Source organism: Acartia tonsa, chromosome 1 (genome assembly GCF_053477335.1).
Source record: "Acartia tonsa isolate MP-2025a chromosome 1, ASM5347733v1, whole genome shotgun sequence".
Classification (NCBI taxonomy): Eukaryota; Metazoa; Arthropoda; class Copepoda; order Calanoida; family Acartiidae; genus Acartia; species Acartia tonsa.
In genome coordinates, this window is record NC_137260.1 from 56,435,629 (window position 1) to 56,463,610 (window position 27,982).

Consider the following 27,982-nt stretch of genomic DNA (forward strand, 5'->3'; position numbering starts at 1 on the left):
TTTTTTTTTTTTTATTCATAATCATATGATCCCCCTCCCACCATATTATTTTATTTTTTTTTTCAACAAGGAGGGAAGGAAAATGGAAAAATGTTTTCATTTCTCTTAATTTTCACTCCCCCCTCCCTTCTCTTTTAGCAGGGCCAACAATGCACCCTGTCAGCAAGAGAGCACCCTAAATACTCCCAAGCCACATCTATATTTTGCTTACATTTAGTATAATACTAAATATTTTAAGGATTATGTGCATCGAGTTGGTAGAACAGCTCGAGCTGGAAGGTCTGGCAGATCTGTTACCCTTGTTGATCCTTCACAGGTGCTTTTTACTAATATTTTCTGTCCTAGCGGCTACGCCCCTAGAGTACTCTTTCAATATTCTGACTCAAGAATTACTAATTTAGATTAGTGTAGTATAATTTTTACATTTAAATTTTGATAAAATAGTTTTAATTAGAAACCGAATGATTTCTCTGGTAAAGATTATTAAATCGAGAGCTAGATTAACTATTAAAATAATTTAATGTTAGGATTTAACCCAAAGGTTACAAACAAAACTGTTTAGTACAAACTTAAAAGTCTTTCTAATAGAAAAATGAATTAAATTCGATTTAATAACTAGCAGGGGTGTATATTCTACATGGGATCCCCGGCTCAGGGGGGAGGGGGGTAAAAAATAAGTGGTTGGAGGGAGAAAAAATGTAAAAATTAAGAAAACTGAAAACATTTTTTCTATTTCTCCCCATCCTTGGTGAAAAAAAAACTAAGAAATGTATGGTAGGAGGGATAAAATAAATGAAATATAGATATCTTTAAATATTTTTCCATTTTGCCCCCTACTTGGTGAGAAAAAACTAGGGGGGGGGGGGGAATAAAAAATTTTGTAGCCGGGGAAAAAAATAAAGCTTGTGCAGAATATACACCCCTGATAACTAGTTAAGTAATAAGGAGCTAATTTCAAACTTTAGTTATTAGAAGTCTCTTTAATTTAACTTTGATTAGGTTGTGTTGACATTAGCTGTGGAAGAATTAACCATGGTTCGAATGACAGAAATGCTGGTGGACGATTCTAAGATTGGAGTAATGATGGTTCAAGTAAGTGGCTTGGATTAAAGTACAATATTTTTGGGAACATACAAGTTATGTTATTCTATAAGTAACTGGAAATGTCTACTGTAGGATCTCGTTAACCGCTGAGGATCCCATGAAGAATAAACCCTTGCGTAAAGCTTTAGAGACTTCCATATTAATGGTCCTTATAAATTAGATTAAGCCCTTGAGTGATTTTCACCTGATTTTCTGATAGATGTATGCAACAGCGGTGTATATTCTACACAAAAAAATTTTCCCCCGCTGCAATAACTTTCATTGCCCCCCCAAAGTGAGGGACATATTGAAATATGTTTTCAGTTATCTTCTATTTTATTGATTTTCCCCTCCCCCCATATTTTTTATTTCCCCACCCCCTTTTAGTAGGGGATGTAAAATAATACACCATTTAAATGCATTAGAAAATAATACTATTTGTACTAAATTGCATACATCTAGACGTTTGAGTTTATTTGTTAAGGTGAATACGATAGTCCGAGAGTGTATGATTGATGTGGGATTCGAAGATTTTGATGAGAGAAGAAAAGTCCACGAGCGCCTTGCACTGCTTGAGAAGGGACTCGATCCTGACAAGGTGGAAGCTGAAAAACAAAAGAAACTGATGAAAAGAAAAGAGGAGTTTAGATTAGCTCGTGAGAGGTTGATTAAGAAGGCTAAAAAGGCCAAGAAATTGTGCATTAATGATTAAATTTATTAGTATCTAATCTTACCTTGCAAAAACGATTTTATTTTTTGAATTTTAAAAATATGATTGTTCTTTAAATTCGTTTTTGAAAGTTTATGGAAATATTTATGTAATGTATTTGTAATTTACATGAAAATTCACTCTTTAACCCGGAATTAAAATTTCAGAAGTAAAATGAAGTTTTTACCCAAGGGAGTAAGAAATGTTTCGAGATCACCGGGATTTAAGAAAAAGGCACCAGTAATAATTGATGCCAAAGACCACATGTTGGGTCGCCTGTCCTCTTATGTTGCCAAGATGATCCTGAATGGCAAGCGCGTCGTTGTCGTTAGATGCGAGGAGATCAACATCTCCGGTAACTTCTACAGGAACAAGTTGAAGTACCTCGACTTCTTGAGAAAGAGGTAAGATAAGTCTTTTTTTTATTTTATGTTTTCCAAGAGTACGTCAATATGTCTATTTAATTTTGTTACATTATTATGTCCTACTTTCTTGATTTTAAATCTCACGCTAACTTAAGAGCTGTTGCTTATTACAGTTACACCTCTCTAGACTTTACAAATTAGCTTGATGTCTTTCTGTCTGTCTGAAGCTTAAGATCTCGGTAATCGCTGAACCGATTGGGCTCCACTCATAAGGGAATATTTATACCTACTGGTCCTGTGGTGGATTATTTTCCTGGGGGATGGGACACCCCCAACCCCCCAAAAAACTAAAAAAAACCACCCCCCCAAATTTTTTTAAAAATTTTTCTTTGTAAAATTTCATATTGCTGAACAAATTGGGCTCTACTCTTCTGGGATTATACCTACTGATCCTCTGATGGTTTTAGATTATTTTCTTGGGGGTGGGATACCCCAACTCCCCCCCCCCCCCAAAAAAAAAAAAATTGCCATTGCCATTTTTTTTATTTTAAAATTTGTTAACAAAAGCCAGTAATTGGGTTGGGGAACCCCACTGCACCATTAACCCCCCCCCAAAAAAAAAAAAAATTTCACCCAAAAAAATTATTGGGCTTTTTGCAATACTTAAAAATTTACAACTTTTAAAAGTTGTTGCACATATAGGTACTAAGTAAAATTTACAGTTTTAATTTTTTTTTGTTTATGGCGAACAATCTGGTTTTAATTTTTACAAATTGAATTTTTTGTGCATACGGCGCACAACCTGGGATTAATTTTACCAAAGAGTAATTTGGCAAAAAAACATTTTGAAAATATAACTCTGAAAAAAAATCCTATAATAGGGTTGACTTTCCATTACGTTATAGGGCGAAGCCCCTAGAGGCCAGGGGCGAAGCCACTAGTGATAAATATAATATTGTAATTGATAAATTTTCTGTTAAGGTGCAACGTTAACCCCCAGCGCGGTCCATTCCATTTCCGTGCCCCCTCCAAGATTTTCTGGCGTACCGTTCGTGGTATGATCCCCCACAGAACCAAGCGCGGTCTGATCGCGATCACCCAGCGCCTCTCTGTCTTCGAGGGTATCCCCGCCCCCTATGACAAGAAGAAGAGGATGGTCATCCCCAACGCCTGCAGGGTAAGTAGTTTTATATTATTTCAAATAATTGAAAAATACTATTTGGCTTTAGACGTATTTTAGGAGACATTATAAATAGAAATTTATTTTGATAGAAGCTGCAGTAGAATATATTTTTTAATCGTAATATTGATCATGCTGGAATGGTTATTCAATTTTTTTTATCAAAATATGATCACATGCTAAAACTAAACTTCTTTCCTTCGGTGATTTTTTTCATACGTTAAATGTTCGTGCAAAATATGATAAGACATTTCTTAGTTGTTTCTGAAAGCTTTTTTTACTTTTAGATGGTAAGATTGAGGCCTGGCCGTAAATGGGCTGTCCTTGGCAGACTGGCCCACGAGGTCGGGTGGAAGTACCAGGACGTTGTTGCTGCTATGGAAGCCAAGAGAAAGGTTGAATCCGAGGCCTACTTCCAGGAAAAGTTGTCCGTCAAGGCTATCAAGAAGGAGGTGACCGAGGATCCCGAGTTCAAGAAGCAGGTCGGAGAGTACGAGGCCATCATGAAGACCTACGGCTACCTGTAAACTTTGTTCCCTTCACACTTATAATTCATGATTACATCTTGTTACACATGCCGTAAACTCAATTGGGTAAATAAATATCTATAAAAATGATATGCTTGAGTCTTATTTCTTGATGATTTCAGATAATTGGATTGTAAAATGTTTTGGACTGTCTACTGCAGTTGCTAAGAATTGGATTATTAACAGGAAAGGTTGAAAACTTGTTTGTCACGTGCAGCAATTGCTCTTTACAGAAGTGTATATTCTGCAAAATTGACCCTGTAAGTTTCACATCCTTCCCCGAACCATATATTTTTTACCCCCCCCCCCTCCCCCCCCCCTTAGCAGGGTGATTTGTGTAGAATATACACCCCTGGAATGATGAAAAGTTTCGCTTGACTCCATAACTAGCACTTATCGGTAATTCCGGCATGTTAGAATTGTCTTATCGATTTAAAATTTTGAATAATTAAGTATATATTAGATAGTGTAGCAGCTCTATAACCGATACTAAAGTAACTAAAGTTCGTACGAACATTTAAGATGTATATTTTTAACTTGTTGGATAACAATTTTTATGCATGAAAAATAATATAATTGTCCTTTTCAGTTAAAAAAGCAATGATTCATAAGAGACGGCAATTTATTAAGCGAGTCTTCTCTATACTCAAGGCCCTAAATGTATTTCTTAATCAGATTTTGTATTTACGTTAGTTTGCAACAATTTTAATATTAATTCTGCATACTTATTTTTGACATGCTACGTTCTTTTGTTCTAACGTTTTATTTCGTTGCTTCGCTTGTATGGATGTTAACTTGTCACCCTTGGTTAATCTATAATATCAAGTTTTTACTACAAAAGATTATTGTAGAACTTTACTTTTTCTTTCATTCATTAAGCCCTATTAAACAGAAACAAAATCAATGTATCAACCTGCAAAATTGCATAACGTCACCGCGGGAAGGTGCTTGACGTCATTTTCTCTCGTTCGTATAAAGTCTTTTTTTTTTCATGATATCAGTGTGGTACTATTTATCACTAATAGTTACGTCGTCCATTTACAACATGAAGGTGGAGGTAGGTTGTGCTAAAATTCCGTAGATGTGCGAGTTTTAACAATTTTAAACAGAAATAGAACAATAAAATTTTGTATGACAGTTGCTTTAATATAGTACATAATACATATCCACATCATACCCCATCAAAGCAACTGCCATGCAAAATTTTAGAGTTGTACTTCCATTTTAGAGTTGTACTTCCATTTTAAATTCTTAAAATGCACACATTTACGAAATTTTAGCACAACCTACCTCACCCTTTTAACTTTTTGACAATGTTACAACTCACAAATTTTGTTTTCTTATTTAAACTCTACTTTGGGAGTTGTGACTATTGTTATTATTAGTTTGTCCCACCGCGCGTATCATTCTACTCATTCCTATTCCAACTTTGACGCCCTATTACTAGTTAAACTATCTTGTTAGAAATCATAAGCAACAAAAAGTATAAAAGATATATTTTGTCAACAAAATTGTCATTGGCAAATAATTTGGTTACAACTCTATATTTTTTTGAAAACATCGTTTGCTATTGAACTTATACTTAAATAAGGGTCAGACATAATGCTGTTTTATAGGCTAATATTGGCACTAAATGATTTAAAGATATTAACCTTATTTCGACCATTAGTAGAAGAAAAACAAGGAAGAGTAAGCTTGATTTTGTGATAACTGATTAAATCAACGGCATCATGAGGAAGAAAATTGACAATCGTATCAGGATTCTGATTGAGAATTGTGTACAGAAAGGACACAGGGAAGCATACCCATTTTTTAATTATGTCTTCTCCTTCCACGGGTTAGTTTATATCCCGTCGCCCCCCCCCCCCCTCTCTAAGTTTTTTCGTTTCGAGCGACCTAGCATTCTATCCATATAGACATTAGACAATCGTAACACACAACTAATCCTTTTACTGAGCGATTTTATCTGGAAGAATTTAATGATTAATTTTATATGTTGCTCCTGCATTTCCACTATTCTTGATGTTTCGCATCAAACAAAAGCAAGGGGTTTAATTTTTAACATCTGATTATACACTGTGACGCGACAAAGTGCAGATACGAATTAGACAGCCAGCAGCCACGTTTTTCAAATGCCTCGCATTGTTAAGCTTAAAAATAATTCTTATAGAAGGTAAACTAGGTTCCTGAACAGTCTAGTTAAAACAATATTTAATGAAAATATAAAGCAGGGGTGTATATTCTGCACAAGATTTATTTTTTCTCCCCTCCTACAAAATTTTTTATTTTTTTCCCCCCTAGATTTTTCTTAAAAAGTAGGGGGAGAAATAGAAATATATTTAAAGAACTCTATATTTTATTTATTTTATCCCTCCTACCACACATTTTTTTAGTTTTTTTTAACCAAGGAGGGGGGCGAAATGGAAAAAATGTTTTCAGTTTTCTTAATTTTTACATTTTTTCCCCTCCAACCACTTATTTTTTACTTCCCCCCCCCCCCCTGAGCCGGGGATCCCATGCAGAATATACACCCCTGATATAAAGTGTACCGAAAACATCCGCTGATGCTAATATTCAGAAAAATTTTTAAAATCGGACCAAAAACACCAAAGATTGGACAATTATTTTGAAAATGTGCCAAAAGCTACTTGTCCTCTCATTCATAGAAACAAAAAATAGAAATACTTTTTGCAGTAGCAGGAGAAAAAAATCTTGTGCAGAATACCTATACACCTTATTTGATAAAAGTATCAAAATTTGTATGCTCATATCAGATCTTTAATTGCTGTGGTTGGTGAGAAAGCCCAAGATCAGGTGGTCATCATTCATCATATGCTTAGCAAGGCATCTGTAAAGGCTAGACCTTCAGGTATGTATCATAATCTGCTAGGAGGGGACAATGGACGATAATTTGTTTTTCCTTAAAGTGACTTCTTGTCTCTTGTAAATAGTAACTTTTTTAGTGGAAATTAGTGGTACAAAACATTTATTTTTCCCTTACTCGTGTGAATTTTAAAAAGGATATTTTAATCTGAATAAAAGCCGTTTATATATCATGCATACTTATTGACTCTTCAATTCAATTCAAGTTCAGATCAAGTTTTCACGATGAATATTTAGGGAAAACTGTTTAACTCAAAAGTTAATTGAGTTTGTTTGGTGCTTACGCCATTTGGACTTTTGGGCACTTTTGGAGTAATCGACTATTCTCAATTTTAGTTATCAAAAAATGTGGGAATTTTTTGTCTCGGGGCGAATTCTCTTTAGAATGTGGTTGTACCCTCCCCCATATTAGTTATAAACCTCCAATGACATATGAGAAGCTACTTTGTAAAGGAGAACCACATTGGTTACTTTTATTTAAGGATTATTAAATTAGACATGAAGCACTAATATTAATATTTTTTTCACTGTTTTCTTTTTGTTTAGTGCTATGGTGTTATAAGAAAGACTTGGACTTCGGGTACCACAGGTAATGAGAATTTTTTTTTTAAATCTGGCTTTTGTTCTACCTACACATTTTTTTCCTAATCAAATACTCCATTCTTTAAAAAGGTGCCAGAAATACCCGTCAAGTTTATTTGGGAAAAAAAGTTAAATGCTTCAATTAGGTAACAAAAAGTTATAAATAATATAAAATGGTCTAAACTCATATATACGAACTATGTTACATTTCAAATACGTCTCCGTATCTTTTTTGATTTTATAATACCTATATAATATAATGATCTAGCAGCTCTGAATTTAAAGCAGTAAAGAAAGGAAAATAGCCTAAATCCAAACTTAGATAAAAAATTAAATAGGTTAAAACCAGGGACCACCTTTAAGAAGGTTCCATGAAATGACGAACTCAATCAGTTTAGTTCAGGGGTGTATATTCTACATGGGATCCCCTGTTCAGGGGGGGGGGGGGGGAATAAAAAATAAGTGGTTGGAGGGGAAAAATGTAAAAATTAAGAAAACTGAAAACATTTTTTCCATTTCCTTGGTGAAAAAAAAATTAAAAAATGTACTTTATATATTTTTCTATTTTCCCCCCTACTTGGTGAGAAAAAACTAGGAGAAAAAAAAAATTTGTCGCCGGGGAAAAAAAAATCTTGTGCAGAATATACACCCCTGTATTTATCGAAATATTACGCTTGGCGTTATCCTGTTAGAAATTTTTTTTTCAATTTTTTTCAATTTTGTACCCCCCCCCCCCCCCCCCCCCCCGACTACCGACGAACAACTATTTTAGGTTAGGTTAGGTTTTAGGCTAGGGAGCCGAGCGCTGCGGCTAGGCAGGCAAGGGGGCCGATCGCTGCGGCTAGGCAGGCAAGGGGGCCGAGCGCTGCGGCTAGGCAGGCTAGGGAGCCGAGCGCTGCGGCCAGAATTCATAGTTCGCTGTCGGGGGGGGGGGGGGGGGGGTACTCAAATTTTCAATATTGAAAAAAAACTTTCTAAGAGGATAATACCTTACGCTTCAGACAAAAAAAAACTTACTACTACATATATGTTATGATTTTTATCGCGTTAAAATTTAAAGTACCTTAATTCATTTTAGAAGGAAGAAAATGAAGAAGATAGAAAAGAAGATCAAGACTGGAAAGGTTGATATAAATGAAGACAATCCATTTGAGTTGTTCATCGCGTCAACAAACATCAGATATGCCTACTACCATGAGACACATAAAATTCTAGGTTCGTTTTATTTTTATCACATACTGGTTGGTTTTAGGCTATTTTAACTTGATAACAAAGCTTCTAGAGGAAAAGGTAAGAGCCTATTCTATAATATAGAGTAGTAAGGTTATTCTGTTTGAAGCTGAAGATCTTGGAAATGGCTGTCCCGATAAAGATTTATTAACTGGGAATCCTTTTTAAATGCCTTATGTTGTTATAGTGAGATAAACCGCCCCTTAGTCTTATTACTAACGACTAGTATTAATTGTAGAGTAGCTTTGCTACGAATATTAATAATCTAAATCACCTGTAGTGCAGTAGTAGTAGTAGTAGTACAGTGTAGGTGCAATAGGAATGTATTTTAGTGTAGGGGCATGTAATAGCTTAAACTAAACATTTAAAAGAGGCTAACCTGACTTGGGTTAGAGCTCCTATGTTCAATCCGATAATGTGCACGTAGCAATTACCAGAAGACAAAACTCAAATCAGGACATCAATCAGTATTTATACATGAAGATCAATGAGTGTATGGCATGCTCTGTAGCTTTCCATCCACTCATTGTCACAATGCATAACATATCAATGATGCAACAATAATAATAATATCATTAACATGAATGAATTTACCACAATAGACTAAATTTCTTTGTTTTCTAGCGTCTAGGGGCAAAGCAGCTACATGTTAAACTAAAACAAATAAGCAATTTTTTTTTGTCTGAAGGAAAGATCTCGGAAATGCTGGTCCGAATTGGTTGTACTTTTCAAAGAAACTTAAGAAATGTCTAAGGGTGTTTTTGAGCTTTTTTCTATCCTCCCCCTCCAGCCTAGAGGCAAGGAAAACTTGCCATAACAAAAAGTAGTTAATTCTGTCGTCCAATTTGTACAATAACTTAATCAAACCTAACACAGTTATGGAATCTCGACCACAAAGATTTTTTTATCCAATCTTGACAAGTAAGGTATTTTTGGAAAGAGGAATATACATAGAAATCGCCTATGTAAATTAGAAAATCCGCAGAAATCATATTTGCAAGTTATTTGCAAAAATCTGCAATGTTAATTTGCAAAATTAACTCCATGCCTTAATGACTTATTTAGAAACAAATCTTTTTATGAAATGTGTTTATCTATAAGTTTAGAACATACTTAAGGCAAAAAAATTTTCTTTGGTGTTACTTTTTTCACCTTATATATGAAAAAAGCAGTTTCTCACAATTTATGATATAAAAAGGTATAGGAACAAAAAATATGTTTTTTCTTGATGTAAACACAATAATTGGCATAAAATATATCATCCTAAATGTAAAAATTAGTTATAGACTCCTTTTTAGAGCAAATATAGTGCAAAAAGTAACCAAGACATTTTTGCAAAGTATGAAAATCTAAAGAAAATAGTTCTTTTTGATTTTGATATACATATCAGATAAATGTATATAAAATTAGTGATCAAAAACTATAAAACAAGTTATAACTTTTTTCAACCCTATCATTGATTAAAATGCACTTTTAGGTTTACTCATTACCAAAATTGCACATAAAAACTCTTTTTTTTTAAGTTATTAAACAAAATAAATTTAAATCAACAATTAGGCGTTTTTTCATAATGCAGTAGACCATTTTGTAGTTGTTTTTTTGGCATTTATTTTGTTTGATTACTACATAAAAATAGTTTTTATGCACTACTTCAGTAATTCTTAAACCTAAATGTGCAATTTTATCAATGACAGTGTTGAAAAAACTTACAACATGTTTTATAGTTTTTGATCACTAATTTTATATACATTTATCTGATATGTATATCAAAAGCAAAAAGAACTATTTTCTTTAGATTTTCATACTTTGCAAAAATGTCTTGGTTACTTTTTGCACTATATTGACTCTTAAAAGGATTCTATATCTGATTTTTACATTTAGGATGATATATTTTATGCCAATTATTGTGTTTACATCAAGAAAAAACATATTTTTAGTTCCTATACCTTTTTTTATCATAAAATGTGAGAAACTGCTTTTTTCATATATAAGGTGAAAAAAGTAACACTAAAGAAATTTTTTTGGCCTTAAGTATGTTCTAAACTTATAGATAAACACATTTCATAAAAAGATTTTTTCTAAATTTGTCATTTAAGGCATGAAATTAATTTTGCAAATTAACATTGCAGATTTTTGCAAATAACTTGCAAATATGATTTCTGCGGATTTTCTAATTTACATAGGCGTTTTCTATGTATATTCCTCTTTCCAAAAATACCTCACTTGTCAAGATTGGATAAAAAAATCTTTGTGGTCGAGATTCCATAACTGTGCTAAGAACATATCGTGTTTTACTTTGTTGAGAATATTCTTACCGCTTCTTTCATAAGTTAAGTAAAAACTATTTTCAATCATTCCTGAAAAGCTTATGTTTTTGCAGAAAATTGTGATAATTATTTAAATTAAGTAAAGAAATTATTTTAAATTAAAATAATGATAATAAACACTTTTCTTAATTATTCAATTTTTTTCTGTTAAGGTAATACTTATGGTATGTGTGTTCTACAAGACTTTGAAGCCCTAACACCAAATCTGTTGGCTAGAACCATCGAAACTGTAGAGGGAGGTGGAGCTATTGTCCTCGTATTGAAGGTAAAATCTATACTTTTTAACAATTTAGAAACGAATCTTATTTAGTCTGAAATGTCGTTATCAATGAAATTCACCCTAGATTGTATACACAAAATTACCATTTCTTTAGATTACAATTAGTGGCTGAAACGTTCGGACACTTAACTAACCAACCAATTAAAATTTAGTATAAGTCCCTAAAGTTGTTAAGCCAACGAATAAGAAAACGTTATTTAAAAACTTTGGGACTAGTGAATAAATAGCCATTGTTCCCTCGCTCGCTGGATTTTTCTATGTGACTTAAAAACTGATGACTGGATTACCAAAGCTGGATCTTTAAATGTGTAGTGTAGCAGTTGCCGCTGCCAGAGGTACAGCCACTAACCTAATAGCGATCTTTAAATCAAATTGGCTACACGTGTCCACAAAGACAGCTACTTTTAATATTTTTATCGGAAGACCATTGAAATTGAGGTTTTTATAAATAATAAAACAGCCACGGACATGGCTACGGCAACGGCAACGGATACACATTTAAAGATCTAGCTCAGATTTACAACTAAGAGTTTCAATTACATTTCTCTTTTATATACTATATTTTCTTTTGTTTTTAGGATGTTACTTCGCTGAAACAGCTGTTTACCATGACCATGGATGTTCATGCGAGGTATAAACTTTTTTACGTATTTTTTGATTCATTGACATTGCACAAATATTTTACTTCTACTGGTTGTTTTGTTTCGAAAAACCCTAAAACGAAGTTTTTTTTGTCGGATATCACTATTTTGATGAGCATTGATATCATATGTCTTAAAAGAAACATTGTTCATTCCTTAAACAGAACCACATTTTTATTGTGGATTTAGAATTAGTGAATGTAATATTTTTTTCAATGTTGCGCAACTAGATTCATTTATTCATAGGTATAGTTTTAAATAGAAGAATTACTTAAAAGTTAAACTATGTTATAAATAGTGAAATATCAAGACTTAGTATTGACATAAAATAAAACACAGATCAGTAAAAATAGGGACATTCAAAAGTCTATTTAAAAAAAACGAATGAGATATTTGAGGTTTTTTTTTTAAATGCAAACATCTCATAATCAGTGAGCAAATGGCACTTAGAATTCGAATCTGAAATTTTGCATGTGTAATCCTTGGTAGGTCTATTTTCCCTAAATCGAACAAAAGTTGAAAAAGTAACAGCTAACGGCCCAGCTGTTTAGCCTTTTTTTGGTTGACTATTTTTAGGGCAAATCTGCCATAAATTATGTAGGAATCAACTTTTTTAAACATATATTTGCTTTAAATCATGTTAAATGATACAAAAAAACATGTTTAGATTTCTAGTACCAGCAACTAGCGGCTAGAACCGTTTGAAAACGTTTTGGAGCAGCAAAGAGTATTATGTGGAGATAGGTTTCGTGATGATTTACCTTGAAAATAGTTTTTAAAAATGGCTAAACGACTGAGCCGTTAGCCGTTACTTTTCCAACTTTTTGTTCAATTAAGGGAAAATAGACCTACCAAGGATTACTAATGCAAAAATTCGAATTCTAAGTGCTATTTGCTCACTGATTACGAGATAGTTGCATTACCCCCTCCCCCCTTTTTCTTTTTGTTTTCTGATTAAATAAATTGTAGATATACGTATATATATACATCGCATAATCATCCAAATTTATGATACTAAATGGAACGGTCGACTGAAACCTTAGGATATCGGTAACTTCTCAACTGATTATTTTTTTCTTTCAAGAACAGGGGTGTATATTCTACATGGGATCCCCAGCTCAGGGGGAAGGGGGGGGGGGATAAAAAATAAGTGGTTGGAGGGGGAAAAAATCAAAAATTAAGAAAACTGAAAACATTTTTTCCATATCCCCCCCCCCCCCTCCTTGATGAAAAAACAAGAAAAAATAAATCTTGTGCAAAATATACACCCCTGCTCAAGAATTAAATATACTGATCCTGTTTTGGTTTTAATTACGTTTTTTCTTTCTTTTTTAGGTACAGAACAGAATCCCATACTGACGTTGTGAACAGATTTAACGAGAGATTTATCCTTTCTCTGGCGAATAATCACGCCTCTCTCTTCATTGATGACAAGCTGAATATTCTTCCTATATCCAGCCATGTCAAGACACTGGAGAAGTGCCCACCAGGTTTCATATTAATTGCCCATTGGTATCCTAATATATAAAGTAGTAAGGGTATTTTTTTGTCTGAAGCTTAAGTTCTCAATAACTACTGAATCGATTGAGTTCTCTATTTAAGTTAAGCTTTACATATGTCCTGTGATGATTTAAGACTCTTATTTTTAGATTTAAGCCTTAGGACGGTTTAAAGCTATTATGCTCTCCCATTTGAATACAGAGCCAGTATATCATATGCTACGGGCGTAGCCGCTAGTTGTTCACAAAGTGTTATATTAAGCTTAGTTTTTCTCACTCAGTGAATCTATAATACAAAGTAGAACGATGTCTGTCTGTTTGTTTGTAGCGAAGGATCTCGCTAACCGCTAAACCGATCGGGTTCTCCTTTACAGGGTAGCTTCTCATAGGTCCCGGGAAGGATTATAACTATTTTCTTAGGGGGTGGGACACCCTCAACCCCCCCCAAAAATAAAAATTTCTCCCCCTCCAAATTTTTTAAAAAAATTTTCCTTCAAATCTAAAATACGAAAAATTGGTTTGATCTAAAACTTAAATTAAAATAGTGGGGTCGTCTACCCTGTCCCCCCTCCCCCCCCAAAAAAAATTTCTCCCCCTCCATATTTTTTTAAAATTTTCCTTCAAATCTAAAATACGAAAAATTGGTTTGATCAAACCTCTTGGGGCAAAGCCCCTAGAGGCTAGGGGCGAATCCGCTAGTAGAAGATAAAGTAAGAGATTTTTCCTTTTCCTTGCCATTACTGTATTTCCCTCAAAGTTCTTATTTAGCACAGAACCCCCTCCCGCCCCCCCCCCCCCCCCAACCATTAAATGAATTGAAATAAGGGAAGGATAATTTTTTCTTATGGCTAAACCTTGCATGGCTACTCTGACCCATTATAACTTAATCTAACATTAATTATTGAAATAAAGGGAGGGGTATCAATACTCGAAAGGTACTTTGAGGAAATGTACCAAAATCCCTCACTAAACCTGTCGCTAATGAACAGGAATTTTTTGCGTTATAAACTTAGGCAATAAGTTGTAAATACTTAGGATTGATGCCTGTGAGTGACCACGAGGATGAGCTGGCAGAGTTGAAGACAAGCCTCCAGGACACTCAACCTGTTGGTTCTCTAGTCAACTGTTGCAGGTTAGTGCCAGCCAGGAATAGTGAAGCAGATGTTGTATTATCAAATATTCATGCAAGTGGACCAGGGACCTTTCCCCCTATTTTAACCTTGCGGGGTGTCCCAACCAACCCTATTTAGTTGAACTATATCAACAACCTATAACATAAAAAAAATATTCTATGTTTCTCTTTCAATATTTTGTCTTTGGTCCACTTGTAGTTGAATTGATTAGTACTCTTTGAGTAATATATTCCAAATGATTCTGAAAAAAAGATCATGTTGCAATCAAAATTTGATGTATTATATTTATTTATGTATGTGTTATATCATATTATGTACTAATTTTGTATTTTCTGTTATGTGTAAGGTACTTTATATTTTAGCAGTATTATTTAGACCATTTATCAAAGCTGTAGAAAAGACACAATTTTTAAGAAATGTCCCTTCTCTCTCTTTATATGATTGTGTTAGGTATGAAAAATGACAAATTGAGTTCGAAATGTGCATAAATCTTGTTATTTAACCTGAATTCCTCACGGAAAAAAATCCTTTAATCCAGTCGGACAAAGAACATGATTCCTATTGTCATGATTTGTGGCTGGCAGGGACACAGGGAGAGGACAATTGATGATTAATTTTTCTTTATCTGATCGCATACTGCATTTAGTAACTTTTTGATATTAGAGGAAGATATGAATGTAGATTTATTTTATGCCCTCTTCACCACCCTGGCGGCTGTTCAACCAGCCCACTGAATTAAACCTGGTATTTGACATGAATAAAAGATTTATGACAGGCAGGGCATAATCAATAGATTTAGAATAACTAGATTGTCAATTAATAGATGAAAGGGTGAAATATCCGTGTACCGACTACATGTTTGAATGAAGGTCTATGCAGGAAAACAGTGATAGGTCAATAATTGATAAACCAAACTTACACTAAATTTCAAAGTATAGTAATCTATCTTAGCATAGCTTTGAACATTATTCCTTATACAAATTTTTATAATGGTTAAAATAAAAACTTCTTTAACTTTAGAAATACTATTAAATCTGATTCTAGACGTAGAGAAATAAAACTAAAAGTTGGGTGAATTCTAAATATTACTGAGGAGAATTTGTGTTACTTGTTAAAAATCCGGATAAAATCTTAAGAATATTTTGTGTGATATATTTTCTTACAATTCGGAATTTATGTGGTTTTACCAAAAGAATATTTAATATTTTTATTACTCCTATTAAGACTGGCGCAATAGAAATCATTTACAAGGTTTTAAAAAGTGAAGCTTTTCTATAATTAGGGTCCGTCCGTTACAGTTAGCTTTTTTCGTTAATTTAAATAGGTTAGAATAGTCCTATTGATTTCAAACTTTGCATGACTTTGAAAGCGCAGCAACTCTATCATCGTTACCAGAAAGTCCGTACGTCCATTTAAAACATACTGAGTTTTTACTTTTTTGACAACAAAGGGAGAGGTCATTTTCTAGTAAATTCCGTAAAGGTGTGTAAAGGTATGTGTGTTATAAGGCCTAAAAATAGTAGTAGAACGATAAGGTGCTCCCTATTGTTCTATTCAGTAGGGAATACAAATATATAGAGCACCTTATCGTTCTACTACTATTTTTAGGCCTTATAACACACACACCTTTACGGAATTTACTAGAAAATGACCTCCCCCTTATTGTTTGTTAAAATTATCCGATTCATCTGATTTTTGGTATACTGATTCCTATTACAACTATTTATAAATTGATATTTTGCTAACCACTATACCAATATATACCTATACAGTGAAGCTTCTCACAAGTCCAGAGAAGATTTACAATTAGTGTATGGGATTGAGTTGTAGATTATTTTTTTTCTATTGTTTTCTTTTTTCTGTCATTACATTGAAGTCTAATGAACCATTTCTTGCTTAAAATAAAACAGGGTTTATTCTTTTTTCTTTAGATTAAGTAGGGGCACAGTTTTGAGACAATTTTCAACGTTAAAACAACTACAAATTGCTTATTTTTTTACATTGCCCTTTGCTTTAAAATAATTTGTAATTTTTACTGAAAATATATTTAAAATATGTTCGTCCGTCAATTTAATGTCGATTTATTTTAAACCTTTTCTGAATAAGCTACAAGATTTTACTACAAATTGTATTTATTGAACAGTCCTTTAAATTACAACTATTAGTAATCCTATGATATGTAGTATTAAGCTTTTTAAGTCTATCAAAAGTTCTTGCTGATCACTGAACCAATGTTGTTCTCCACTTTAGGAAAACTTTACATATGTCCTTTAATGTTTTCGGCTATATTGTTTTTATTTTTAAGTCGGTAAGATGGGATTAGGCTTAGGCTTTACTTCAGCCCCTCCGTACCCATTTGCTTACAGAACCCCCAGATGTAAGGTTTATTATAAACTACAAATACGATTGAGATTAAAAAGAAACTATGTTCTAAATAAATTATGACAATATGGAAGATAACAGTGCTAATAAATAAGTCTACAGAATTAGCAAAACAATCCAGTAACATTGTCTCAATTGAGAAATATATTTAGGTACAAGCGCTTGGATTTCAAAAGAATGTCCTTTAATGTTATCAAAACATTAAACAGCACCAAAAAGTCCAATGAAAAACTTAGTTAGCATTTAAGCAAATTTGTATATTGTTTAAAACTGTTAAATGGTAAATTAAAGCTTAATTGGTCTACATTGTTGATATAACATAATGTTTTGATTGTATTAAATGAGAGTGTGAGATTGAGAGTAAGATTTGTAAAGATGGGGAGAGTACAATAGTACTGCCTGGTTTGGCCTCTAGAAATAGTATACCCAACTCACAGACTCATTTTCTCTCAGGATATTGTCGGAATAAAGTCTGCAGTTTACATTCAACAAATAGTGGCATAACACCCAACATTTTGGTGTGTATGTATCTAGTCTTTTTGAATTGTTAAAAGTTAATTATTAGGCAGAGTATATTATCATTCTTAAGCTAAAAACAACTTAATGAAATTATTCCTAAGTATTTTTGCCTTTATGGACTTAGCCAAATGTTATTCTAAATAATTTTATTTGTTTTATAATTATATTCAACAAATGAATGATCGTAGCTGCATACTCTCTTACTCCCTTGCTTCTTGTTTGCCTCATTTGTGAGACACAATAGATTTTACATTTGTAAGCAAATATGTAGCATTTACAATTTCATTACTAAATATACACATTCTCAAATTTGTATGCATTAAACTAATGTATCAATATTCACATACATTACTCTGCTTATAGTTTATTCAAATAATTTTATATGGTTAGAAAATTCTCAACTTAATAATAATGCTAAAGGTTTTGATTTCTTATCAAATATGCCAAAATTAACAATGTGATTAATAAACATAGATTTATTATTTAGACATTTTTAACCTTTTAGCTTACTTATAATAAGTTTATTTTGAAATAATACTAAATTACTATCATTATATTGCTTTAGCAAGTTGATTCAAAATTGTGTTTAATTTCTCTATAAATTGAACAGTTCACTTATTCACATTTTAGTGTTAATTGTTTTCTCCATATGTAAAGTTATGATATTTTAATATATTTGTAAATCCTTTAAAGAATGTAGGTTAAGATGCGATTGATAATTTTAACGTTACTGCTGTGTCATGAAATCTGCTCAGGTATTCTTAAGACCTCCTTCAATTTAATATTTTAAAAAATTATTATTGAATACAGTTAAGATGGTCAATGTTTTATTTTCTTAGTTTGCAAATTTCCAGAGGATTGGATTGGCTCCTGGTTTCTTAGGTAATGACTAAAATACATAAAAACTACCTAATTCATTTTATTTTTGAAATCAAAATAATTTTTTTTATAAAATGATAAAAGTGATTCAATCAAAACTGTTTATATATTTAAGCTATTCAAGTAAATTATTTTGAATTTAATTCATTAGTTATTTTCAAATAATGCCTTAAAATACAGAAATTTTGGTATGTTAGATTCTAAGTGTGTTAACAAAAATTCATTGATTTCTAAACTTTATAAAAACTCTGTCAGGTCAGTTACTTGAAACATTTTATCTTTTCAGTGGTCACAGATCAAGGAAAAGAATTCTCTTCACTTTAACAATCTTTCAAAACTTTGTGTACCTTTCAATTTCAACCACCCCCCTCTCATCTCTTATCCTAATTTTCAATTCCACATTTGAAATGTTTGAAAGGAATCTTTGACTGAAAAGGTTTAACATTACTGAGAATAGATTTGGATCATATGGTTCATGCATCAAGAGTCAGGTATCCATTCAAAAAGATCACATAAAAACATTGGCTTCTCCAATTTTTATTAAATGGAGAAAACTATTTAGGCACTTTTAGTACTTATCTTTAGTAAAAATTATAGACTGAAAATACATTTACTAATGGATATATGGACCTATTAATTGAGATACAGAGTAGCTTTGATACTAAATAAATAATTTGACTTTAGTTTATTAACTGTCATAAAATTAAAAAAGAAGTAATGTAGAATTTAAATTTTAATAATATCCTTAAAACACCTAACTACACATGAATCCAACATGAATATTCCCTTTTTTTACAATGTGTAGTCTGGAACATACATTGTTCAACATGAGATAGAGCAGTGTCCCAGATGTATACAAGTGGACCACCCTCACCCCAATGTGCTTGAGTTTCAAGCTGGTGGTTGTATCTTCTACTCTTTGGATGAAGTTAATCAATGCATTACAAGTTCAGATGACAAGAAACATATGCTTGTCAAATTAGGTATTTTAATTTCAAGATTTTACATGAAAGCTAAGATATACCTAAAAATAAATCAATGTTTAAAATTTACATTTAAAATTTCAAGATGGACCTGACACAGAGTGCCCATTTGTTGGACCTCTTGACTTCTCTTACACTCTGAGAGGTGGTCTGGGAGGTTGTCGAAGTCCCCAGTCAGAGGTGTCACAATGCCTCCAGGATTCACAGCTCATGTTCAGCTTCCAGTCATGTCAAGAAGATTATTTCTCAATCAGCAAAGGCAAGGAATTTTATCAACCTTTTATTTCAAATTATTAGAAGTGCTAAAATTATTAAGGAGGGTTATAGTTTTTATGTGGTGTTTTTTAAAACATTCAAGATTATGAAATATACAGATTCCAAGATTTGCAGATACCATTGAATAAATCTTTAAAATATGGGTCTTGATTTATTACAAGTTAACCACCCTCTAAATAATTTATTAGGATAAATAATTCCCTAAAATAGTGCATTTTTAAAATTAAGCCTAACTTTTGTCTATTTTAAGTCTAAGGAAATTAATTGTTATTCTATTGAAGATGAGATTATGACATGTAAAGCTGTTTGGGTAACTGACACTGGACAGACATTTCTCTTGGCAACCTGGGATCATAGGAATCATATCATTATCAATTATTTGTAAAGAAATAAATCTTAACACAGCTTTCTTTTTTTTTGAAATATTTTTTTAGCTATGTATCTATAATAACATATTCAAATATAATAGGAAAAGAATATATTATCCTATATAGGTCAAGAAGTAAAATAGATAATTTAATTTGGATGAAACTAATACAAGTATTACTTATCTATTTGTAGTTAAGGATAAAATTACAACAATATTGCATATTATTACATACTAAATGATTTCCATTATCAGAAATAGGATTAGAGATGAGGAGAGAATAAGATGTTTTCTGTTGAAAAATACTACAAATGGATATTTATTATTGCAATCAGAAGGTCCATCATGTCAAGGTTATTGTTTGAAAATAATTACACAAGGAAATATTCATACAATAAAATCAAAACTCTTAAATGCGTTCTAATGAAGGGGACTATGCACAAACAAGACCAAGTGATTCTAACACCTTCCAGCATTGAACCTTAGTATTTTTTAGTGGATTTACTAGGTTTATGTTTAATACAGTTATATCGATTAATAAAAAATAAGGTTTCACTTTATATAAAAGATAACTGTTAAGTATGTTTTGACGCATTATCATCAAATGTTTTGTTTTGTTCAAAGGACAAAATAAAATAACATGCCAAAAAATCATCAAATGCTGTATATTGCTAAAGTACATTAATTAAACTGTTAATAATATTACCCTTTTTCTAAACATATATTTTTCATCGAAACAATATACTTTTGAGTCAAAGCTATTGAAATAACAGTTTGAACTTAACAAAACATTTTATGATATTTCATCAAACAATGCTTATAATTTCAAAGTTTTTTTGATCTAAAATCATTTTAAAACTTTTTTTTTAATCGTTATAACTATAATAAATGTAAACCTAGTATATTGGTTTAAGAACATAAATTCTTTGTACTTATTTTTATTTTATATGATATGATATTCAATTAAGTTAGTAATATAAAGACTTTATAATTTTCTTTAGGTTTAAGTTCCCATTCATTTGGATCTATAACCTACAACCTAACTTCACCTGCCTATTCATCAGAGTGTTCATTTCCTACCTGGCTAACAGATCCTAGAACATATTATACATTAGATCACAAATTCATGTACAATTTTTCACCACACAGTCCACTTATTGAGATCAGAAACTTTTCATTTTTTGACAAAAGTGAGAAGTTGTTATCCAAAGAAGTTTGTGTTGAAATTGTTGATGAGACTGAAATGTCTGTTAAAGTTATCTCTAGGTTTGATCTTTCATATGTACTTTGATATTTTGATGTTTGATTTTGTAATATTTTTCATTTTTCTATTATTTTCCTTTACAAAAAGAGTTAGGGAGATATTTCTCACGACCTTTGTTTAAAGGGGGGAGGCGGATGTGCCACTTTTTGAAACCAAAACTAAAAGTCAAAGGAACTCAACTAAAAAAAGAGTTACAGGTCTGAGATTTTGCATGGCAGTTGCTTAATAGGGGTACAATATGGAACTGTAAAGAAACGGCGGCGCAACCACCGAAAACCGCCGAGAAAAGGCAAAAAAAAAATCGGCGGGAAACGCCGGTTTTCGGCGGTTGCGCCGCTGTTTCTTCACAGTTCCATATTGTACCCCTATAAAGCAACTGCCATGCAAAATCTCAGACCTGTAACTCTTTTTTTAGATGAGTTCCTTTGTTGACTTTTGGTTTCAAAAAGTGGCACATCCGCCTTCCCCCTTACATGTGTGATTAAATAGTACTTACAATTACTATAAATACTTAGTAAGTAGGTTTGTTGCATGTTTTTTCTGTATAAAAGGCATTTTTGGCTGCTTTGGTTAACTTAACATAATATTCTAGTTATTGTTTAGTTCATCCATTCATATGTTTGCCAAACAAGTCAGTTAATCATAATTCTAGTTATCACTTAAATCACATAAGTAAATTTGATAAAGATGGTAAGGAATACAAATAGACATTAAAGATCTTGCTATTGAAGAACTGTAACCAACTGTGAAAGCCTGTACAAGTGTACAGTATTTACCAAGAGATCAGAGAACATTGTTGAGATAGAGGAGGGTGATGAAACACTGGTAAGGCTAGCCGCCTGTGCTCAATCAAATTTTCATTCCACAGCTGTTGGCAGTTACAAGCATACTGTTGAAACAGGATCTTATTCATATCGGAAACATAACAAAATAATCACTCTTGTCAAAGACAATCCAGTTTCCTCTGCCTGCCCTCTTCTAGGCATAATTACATTCTTTTATTTTTTTCTTATTATATTGAATTTAAAAGTATTGAAAAAACCTCTATGCAAATTTGCTTTTACTTAAATCGACAATTATAATGATAAGCTTTTCTTTTAAAGAAGGTGTATCAACTATTTTTTTTATAGCTAGCCGGTTCTTTTAGTAAGTAGTAGATGTAAAATTTTTCATAGAATTCAGATATGCAATCGGTTTTTTTGTAGACCTCTTATTTTTTAAGTAATTTAAGTTTAAAAAAAAAAAAATTAAGTCGATTTTAAGGTACTAAAATGCAACAAAAAAAAGAAAGAAAATGGTCATTATGAACAAAAATAGTAAGATCTTTAATTTGACACCTTACTTCTTCAATTCTGTCAGGTAATTATTGAAAAAATCGATTTTTTTAAACCCACGAGAATAAAAACTTTGAACTTAATTTTATTATTTCACAAATAAAAAAATATGGGTTCATATATACCATTAGAATCAGAAAAATATTACGAATCCATTGTAAGCAAAATTGAAAAAAAAAGTTTACAATATAGTATATAAACTACAATAAAAGGAATTATATGAAAATATCATATTATGTTGTACAGGCAACGTCTTAATTCTTCAATTGAGTATAAAAATGGGAAGGGGGTAAAGAGGGGGTAAAAAAGGGAAGACAATAGTGTTGTCTGAACAAAAAAAATAATTGGCCATTTCTGTAATTTTTTAATTTTTTAATTTTTTTCAATTTTGCTTACAATGGATTCGTAATATTTTTCTGATTCTAATGGTATATATGAACCCATGTTTTTTATGTCTGTTTGAGAAAATATTTAGGTCTAAAGTTTTTATTATACCGAGGTTAAAAAAATAGATTTTTTCAATAATTACTCAACAGAATTTTAAAAGTAAGGTGTCAAATTAAAGATCTTACTATTTTTGTTCTTACTGACCATTTTCTTCTTTTATTTTGTTGCGTTTTAGTACCTTAAAACCGACTTAATTATTTTTTTTAAAAACTTAAATTACTTAAAAAATAAGAGGTCTACAAAAAAACCGATTGCATATTTGAATTCTATGAAAAATTTTACATCTACTACTTACTAAAAGAACCGGCTAGCTATAAAAAAAAAAGTTGATACAACTTCTTTAGTTTAATTTTATTCAAGAACCTGATCAAACAAAATTTTACCTGTGTTGTCTTTTCCGCTATTTATAAAAAAAATATTTATTTTAAGCATCGATGGAGGGGACATTGGTCTGTTTATTACACTAGTCAAAAGTGTTATAATAACTTTTTCTTATTCATTGGTTCCACAACTTGGATTTTTATAGAAGTTTGATTGGTTGACAAGTTGAGTGTCTAAACATTTCAATCACTAACTGTAATTTACCAAAGGGGTAACGATGTGTATCATCATTGGGGATATACATTAATTTATCGGCCATTGTCTTATCCCTTTAGATCCCTAATTTAAAGACTTAAAGTATATAGTTTTTACAGTACGATTTTAACTAGGGGAAATTTCAGTTATGTAATATGCTAATCCAAGCTTTGGTAGAAAAATTCTATTGTAATTATGTAATATTTTTGCTGAAGGGCTTCATAACCTGTCCTCACTGTACATTGCTGGAAATTCAGACATGTGTAACCAGTTCTGGTTTCATCGACTAGCATTTGCTTGTAAGAGGTAATAAATTGGTCAAGTTAAGGAATAGAGATTTATTAATAATTAAGGTGGTTTTAAACAATTTTTTTATGTTCAAAGATACAGACTCAATCAGAAGTGTTCTTAGAACCCTTGATTATATTAATTTTGTTGGGGGTTTGACGTGGACATAAACCTAGCAAAACATAGGTAACAACCCTCAGATTTTTTTATTACCTCTAAAACTCACCTTACTCGATTTTGGTTTAAGGGAAGTATCAAATCCTATACACGCCACTGGTCTGAATTTAAACAATGGATAGTCACCACATGTCCAATATTTTGAACTATTTCTAAATTTAAACAACAAGTTAAAAGTTTTTACTGGATACTTGACATAACTTTTCTGCATTTTATTATTTGCACAAAAGTTGTACAACCGCCGTCATGATATTGTGATTTGTTAGGAGAAATGAGATTGAATTTTCTCGTGAGTGTCAGGAGAATCCAAATACCTCATCATATCTGTGCATCGGCGCCTGGACACAACCAGCAAGGAATCTTTTTGTATATTTGCTCTAGGCTAAAAGGATAGGTAAAAAGATGAATAATTCTTCAAACATCATTATTATACACGACTGATTAAAAAGACACAAGTAAAAGGAAATAACCTTTGTAGAGTGATATTTGTGTATTTATTAACAAAATAACAAAATTTTAAAACTGCTTAAATCTAATTTTGGGTGTTTTAAAGATAATATACAAATGATTGCAAAACGATTAGGAATTGTCCCATAAGTGCCAAAAAAAGAAGTAGAAATGAAAATAGATATAAAAAACCTGGAGTGAAAAGTATGTCCTTGTTTAATGTTTATTGTTTAGTCCAATCATATGAAAATTTGAGCTATATTAATTGTGTTTTTATTGAGATCTATATATTAGGAAATTTTTCTTTGATTATTTTTCTGTAACTAAGCCACTTTCATTTTAAATTCTCTTGCACTATGCCTGTATGTAAACAAAAAAAACTAATGTTGATATTTTAAATTAATGATTCAATTTACTAGGTATTCTTTTTCTTATATTCATGATCATGAAGGTTAATTAGTCTAATTAATTGTTCTGCTAATAAAGCAATTAAATTAACATTATTTTATTCTGTTTTTATTAAAGTACAGGATCTTTATTTTATTTCTTTATTCAAACAAAGTATAATGTATATTAATTTCAATTTAAACTGAAAAATTATATTTCACGTAACTCTGATCATATATAGGTTTTTTTTTTGGGGGGGGGGGGATATTAAGATAACACAGTATTCGGCCAAAGTGCAAAAACAGTTAAAATATTTCACATAATAATGTAAATAATTTCAATATAACTGGTAAAATGACATAAGCCAATAAGGTCTTTAACTTTAAAATAAGATTGAACTTTTTTCATGAGATTTTTGTAACTCTCCAAAAACCTTTATTTAACTCAAGAGAACTGTGTCAAAGAATAGAAAATAAGGTGTGCCTTCACTTATGCAAAATTTTTAATATTATAAAACTACCTAATAGAATAGCACACTACAGCACAAACAGCCATCCACTGTCGTCATTAAACATTCAGTCTTCTTTAGTCCTATGAGAATTTTTAGAAAATTACAATATGTGGGAGTGATAGCACACCAGAAGACAATAGTGGGATGTAGCATGCATATTAATAGAAATAATTCCAGCAAAATACAAATATATACATATTAATTGTGAACAGACTAAGAAGAAAAAAGCAACACCAGCAACTTCCTCATCATGAATCTTTAGCCTCTTCTAGGCAATTTAAATGATATTAATTCAATTAAGAAAATAGTTCTTAAATATAGAAGTTTGTACATGGATAGCGCAAAACTAACTGAAATACAGTTATTTTGTAAAAGCGAAAAAAGTGTTTACAGAGAAAAATTTCTGTGATTCTGTTGTAAGACATCTAATGAACGACAAACTGTTTGACGAACAAAGAACCCTACTTTTAGACTAGATGCGAACTAAAAATTGTGTACAGTTTAATAGTTATCTATTTAATTTTGTGTTTGTTTGTGCGTGTGTGTGTGTGCATTTCCAACAATGAATCATAAACATTGTTCGGTGCCAAGAGAAGCTTTGATTTCTTATACCAACTCTCCCTTTCTTTCTATTTATATATATTATATTGGTAGATTATGTGAAATTGTACATAAAGTCTAGGCATTTTTGCTTTTAACATAATTTCATTTGTTTTAAAAGAAACTTACAAATTTACGTCTTTTGAATATAATACCTAATTTTTCCATTAAACCAAAAGTATTAAAGAATGTTTTCCCACTTAATTGCGTTCATTAAATTTTATGAGAATTATCTTTTTTCATTTACAGACTTTTTTGTCTTTTATCTATATATCTCTGATAATAATGTAGTGTTACTTTTCCCTCCTATTAGCAAACCTTAAATGCAATATAGGAAATATTTCCTCTACACCACTAATTAAACATTTTCAGGGATATTACACTTAAAGAAAAACTAATTTGACTAAAAAAGCTAACTGTACATAGAGACATTTATTGGTTAAAAGATGTAAGGGAGGGGCATTTTCCAATTTGGCATATGTAACCAAATGAGACTTAATTCATTTAGAAATCTAAAATCAACATCCTCACACTTCTTTTATGCCATTTGAAAATAAGATTGTTACATAAGATGATCATTTTTACTGGCGGACAAGTTAGAGGCACTAAAATATCTTTCTGGGCTCTCTCCCTGTCCGTGTAAATAAACATGTTTGCCAAGGCATCTATTCTCTCTCTGATCCATCTTCCACTGTTTGCTCTAATCATTTAGTAATCTACACAATATTTATGCTATCAACATATTTTATAGTTAGATACACAGTTGGACTATTGTGTATTGGGAAAGAAATGTTATATTCTCTCTGTACTTATTTTTGCTCTAATTATTTAGTAATATACTCAATATTTATGCTATCAACATATTTTATAGTTAGATACACAGTTGGAGTATTGTGTATAAGGAAAGCTTCTTTACTTATTATTTACAATAGATTGAAGCAAGAATGTTATGTTATTGCTATGAAGAAACTTCTATTACCTAATCTAAATTCGTGAAACAACCCCAATGTGCCTTTCATGGTTCAAAACTATGATAATAGAATCTCTTTTGAGACTGTAGTTTAGAAATTGTAATTTTCTTTCACTTTTTAGCTGTTCCCTTTTAAGTAATCCATTCTTATAACTAACTTCTTATTATATATACTTTGCTCTGTATATGAAAATGATATTAGTTTAATATGTTTTATTGGCCCAATTTTCTTGCTAATATCATATTAATATTTCTAATAACTAGAGATCGATTTACCACTGCTTTAATTTCTGCATTCCAACAAAAATAGAATCTTAACCTGCATAATTTACTTTATTTAATTTTAACTATTCTATAAACTGAATTAAATAATTAATTTTAAGTAAGGTTAGTGTTTTCTTCCTATGCCCAACTCCTGTTGGGGGCCCTAACCCTGTGGCACTACCAGGGTTTCGGATCCGGATCTGGATCCGGATCCGGATCCGCAAGGATCCGCATATTTTTGAGTCCAAGGATCCGGATCCGGATCCGCAAAAAAATGCGGATCCTTAGACTCCAAAAAATGCGGAAAAAATGGAAAAATCTACCTAAATTTATATAAAATCTCAGACATTCTCTTGATGAGAGCCAATCTTTAAGGTTTAGGTTCAGACTTGAAAATTAAAAGTATTTTTGACTTCGAATTAAAGAATAAAATTTTTTTGAAAAATTTGGTGATTTTATTTTTATTGTCAAAGATCCGGATCCGGATCCAGTAGGATCCGGATCCGCATCCGGATCCGGATCCGGATCCGCACTGACCAAAATTTGAGGATCCAGATCCGGATCCGCATAAAATCAATGCGGATCCGAAACCCTGGGCACTACCCATTAACCAACCCCCTTATTTTCTTTTATTTTTAACATAAGGGGACTGGGGAATTATCTATGCACAATAGGTTACATTGTGTGCAAGCTCAAAGATAAAATATCATTTATAATTTTAATCAGATCTGAAGATTATGAATATGTTGATTTAACATTAGGATTTATAATTGCTCAACCAGGAAAGTTCTCTTAATTATTTTTAACTTCAGTAATAAATTAACTTTGTTAAATACGATCTCAAATAGGACAATGTAGATAAATCAAAAAGG

The 27,982-nt window shown here is 31.6% G+C and overlaps 4 protein-coding genes across 5 annotated transcripts in view; all 4 read left to right on the forward strand.

Annotated features, from left to right (window-relative positions):
* The window catches only part of Dbp45A (putative ATP-dependent RNA helicase Dbp45A), a 184,145-nt gene extending 182,184 nt beyond the window's left edge, over positions 1 to 1,961 (forward strand). The window contains exons 9-11 of the mRNA XM_080166979.1: positions 239 to 316; positions 1,000 to 1,092; positions 1,568 to 1,961. Of these exons, the coding sequence (XP_080023105.1) occupies positions 239 to 316; positions 1,000 to 1,092; positions 1,568 to 1,795 (399 nt within the window). The 3' untranslated portion in view covers positions 1,796 to 1,961. The remainder of the gene's footprint in view (positions 1 to 238; positions 317 to 999; positions 1,093 to 1,567) is intronic.
* Positions 1,962 to 1,966: 5 nt separating this feature from the next.
* RpL13A (ribosomal protein L13A) lies at positions 1,967 to 3,864 on the forward strand. Its single transcript, XM_080171721.1, has 3 exons — positions 1,967 to 2,196; positions 3,139 to 3,334; positions 3,625 to 3,864. Exons 1-3 carry the CDS (start codon positions 1,967 to 1,969, stop codon positions 3,862 to 3,864), a joined length of 666 nt encoding a protein of 221 aa, XP_080027847.1.
* Positions 3,860 to 27,982, forward strand: part of l(1)G0020 (RNA cytidine acetyltransferase l(1)G0020) — a 46,781-nt gene continuing 22,658 nt past the window's right edge. Inside the window, exons 1-9 of one of the 2 annotated variants that reach the window (XM_080166963.1) lie at positions 3,860 to 4,055; positions 5,534 to 5,656; positions 6,636 to 6,733; positions 7,294 to 7,336; positions 8,408 to 8,544; positions 11,039 to 11,151; positions 11,745 to 11,797; positions 13,143 to 13,297; positions 14,342 to 14,438. In XM_080166963.1, coding sequence (XP_080023089.1) covers positions 5,595 to 5,656; positions 6,636 to 6,733; positions 7,294 to 7,336; positions 8,408 to 8,544; positions 11,039 to 11,151; positions 11,745 to 11,797; positions 13,143 to 13,297; positions 14,342 to 14,438 — 758 coding nt within the window. In that variant the 5' untranslated portion in view covers positions 3,860 to 4,055; positions 5,534 to 5,594. Of the gene's footprint in view, positions 4,056 to 5,531; positions 5,657 to 6,635; positions 6,734 to 7,293; positions 7,337 to 8,407; positions 8,545 to 11,038; positions 11,152 to 11,744; positions 11,798 to 13,142; positions 13,298 to 14,341; positions 14,439 to 27,982 lie in introns of both variants that reach the window. The other variant, XM_080166957.1, reaches the window with a different exon arrangement.
* Positions 18,634 to 27,906, forward strand: LOC145318304 (uncharacterized). Its single transcript, XM_080159641.1, has 11 exons — positions 18,634 to 18,710; positions 19,025 to 19,202; positions 19,288 to 19,461; positions 19,760 to 19,833; positions 20,099 to 20,198; positions 20,847 to 21,111; positions 21,841 to 22,091; positions 23,682 to 23,772; positions 24,198 to 24,285; positions 25,487 to 25,548; positions 27,837 to 27,906. Exons 2-11 carry the CDS (start codon positions 19,187 to 19,189, stop codon positions 27,904 to 27,906), a joined length of 1,191 nt encoding a protein of 396 aa, XP_080015767.1. The 5' UTR covers positions 18,634 to 18,710; positions 19,025 to 19,186.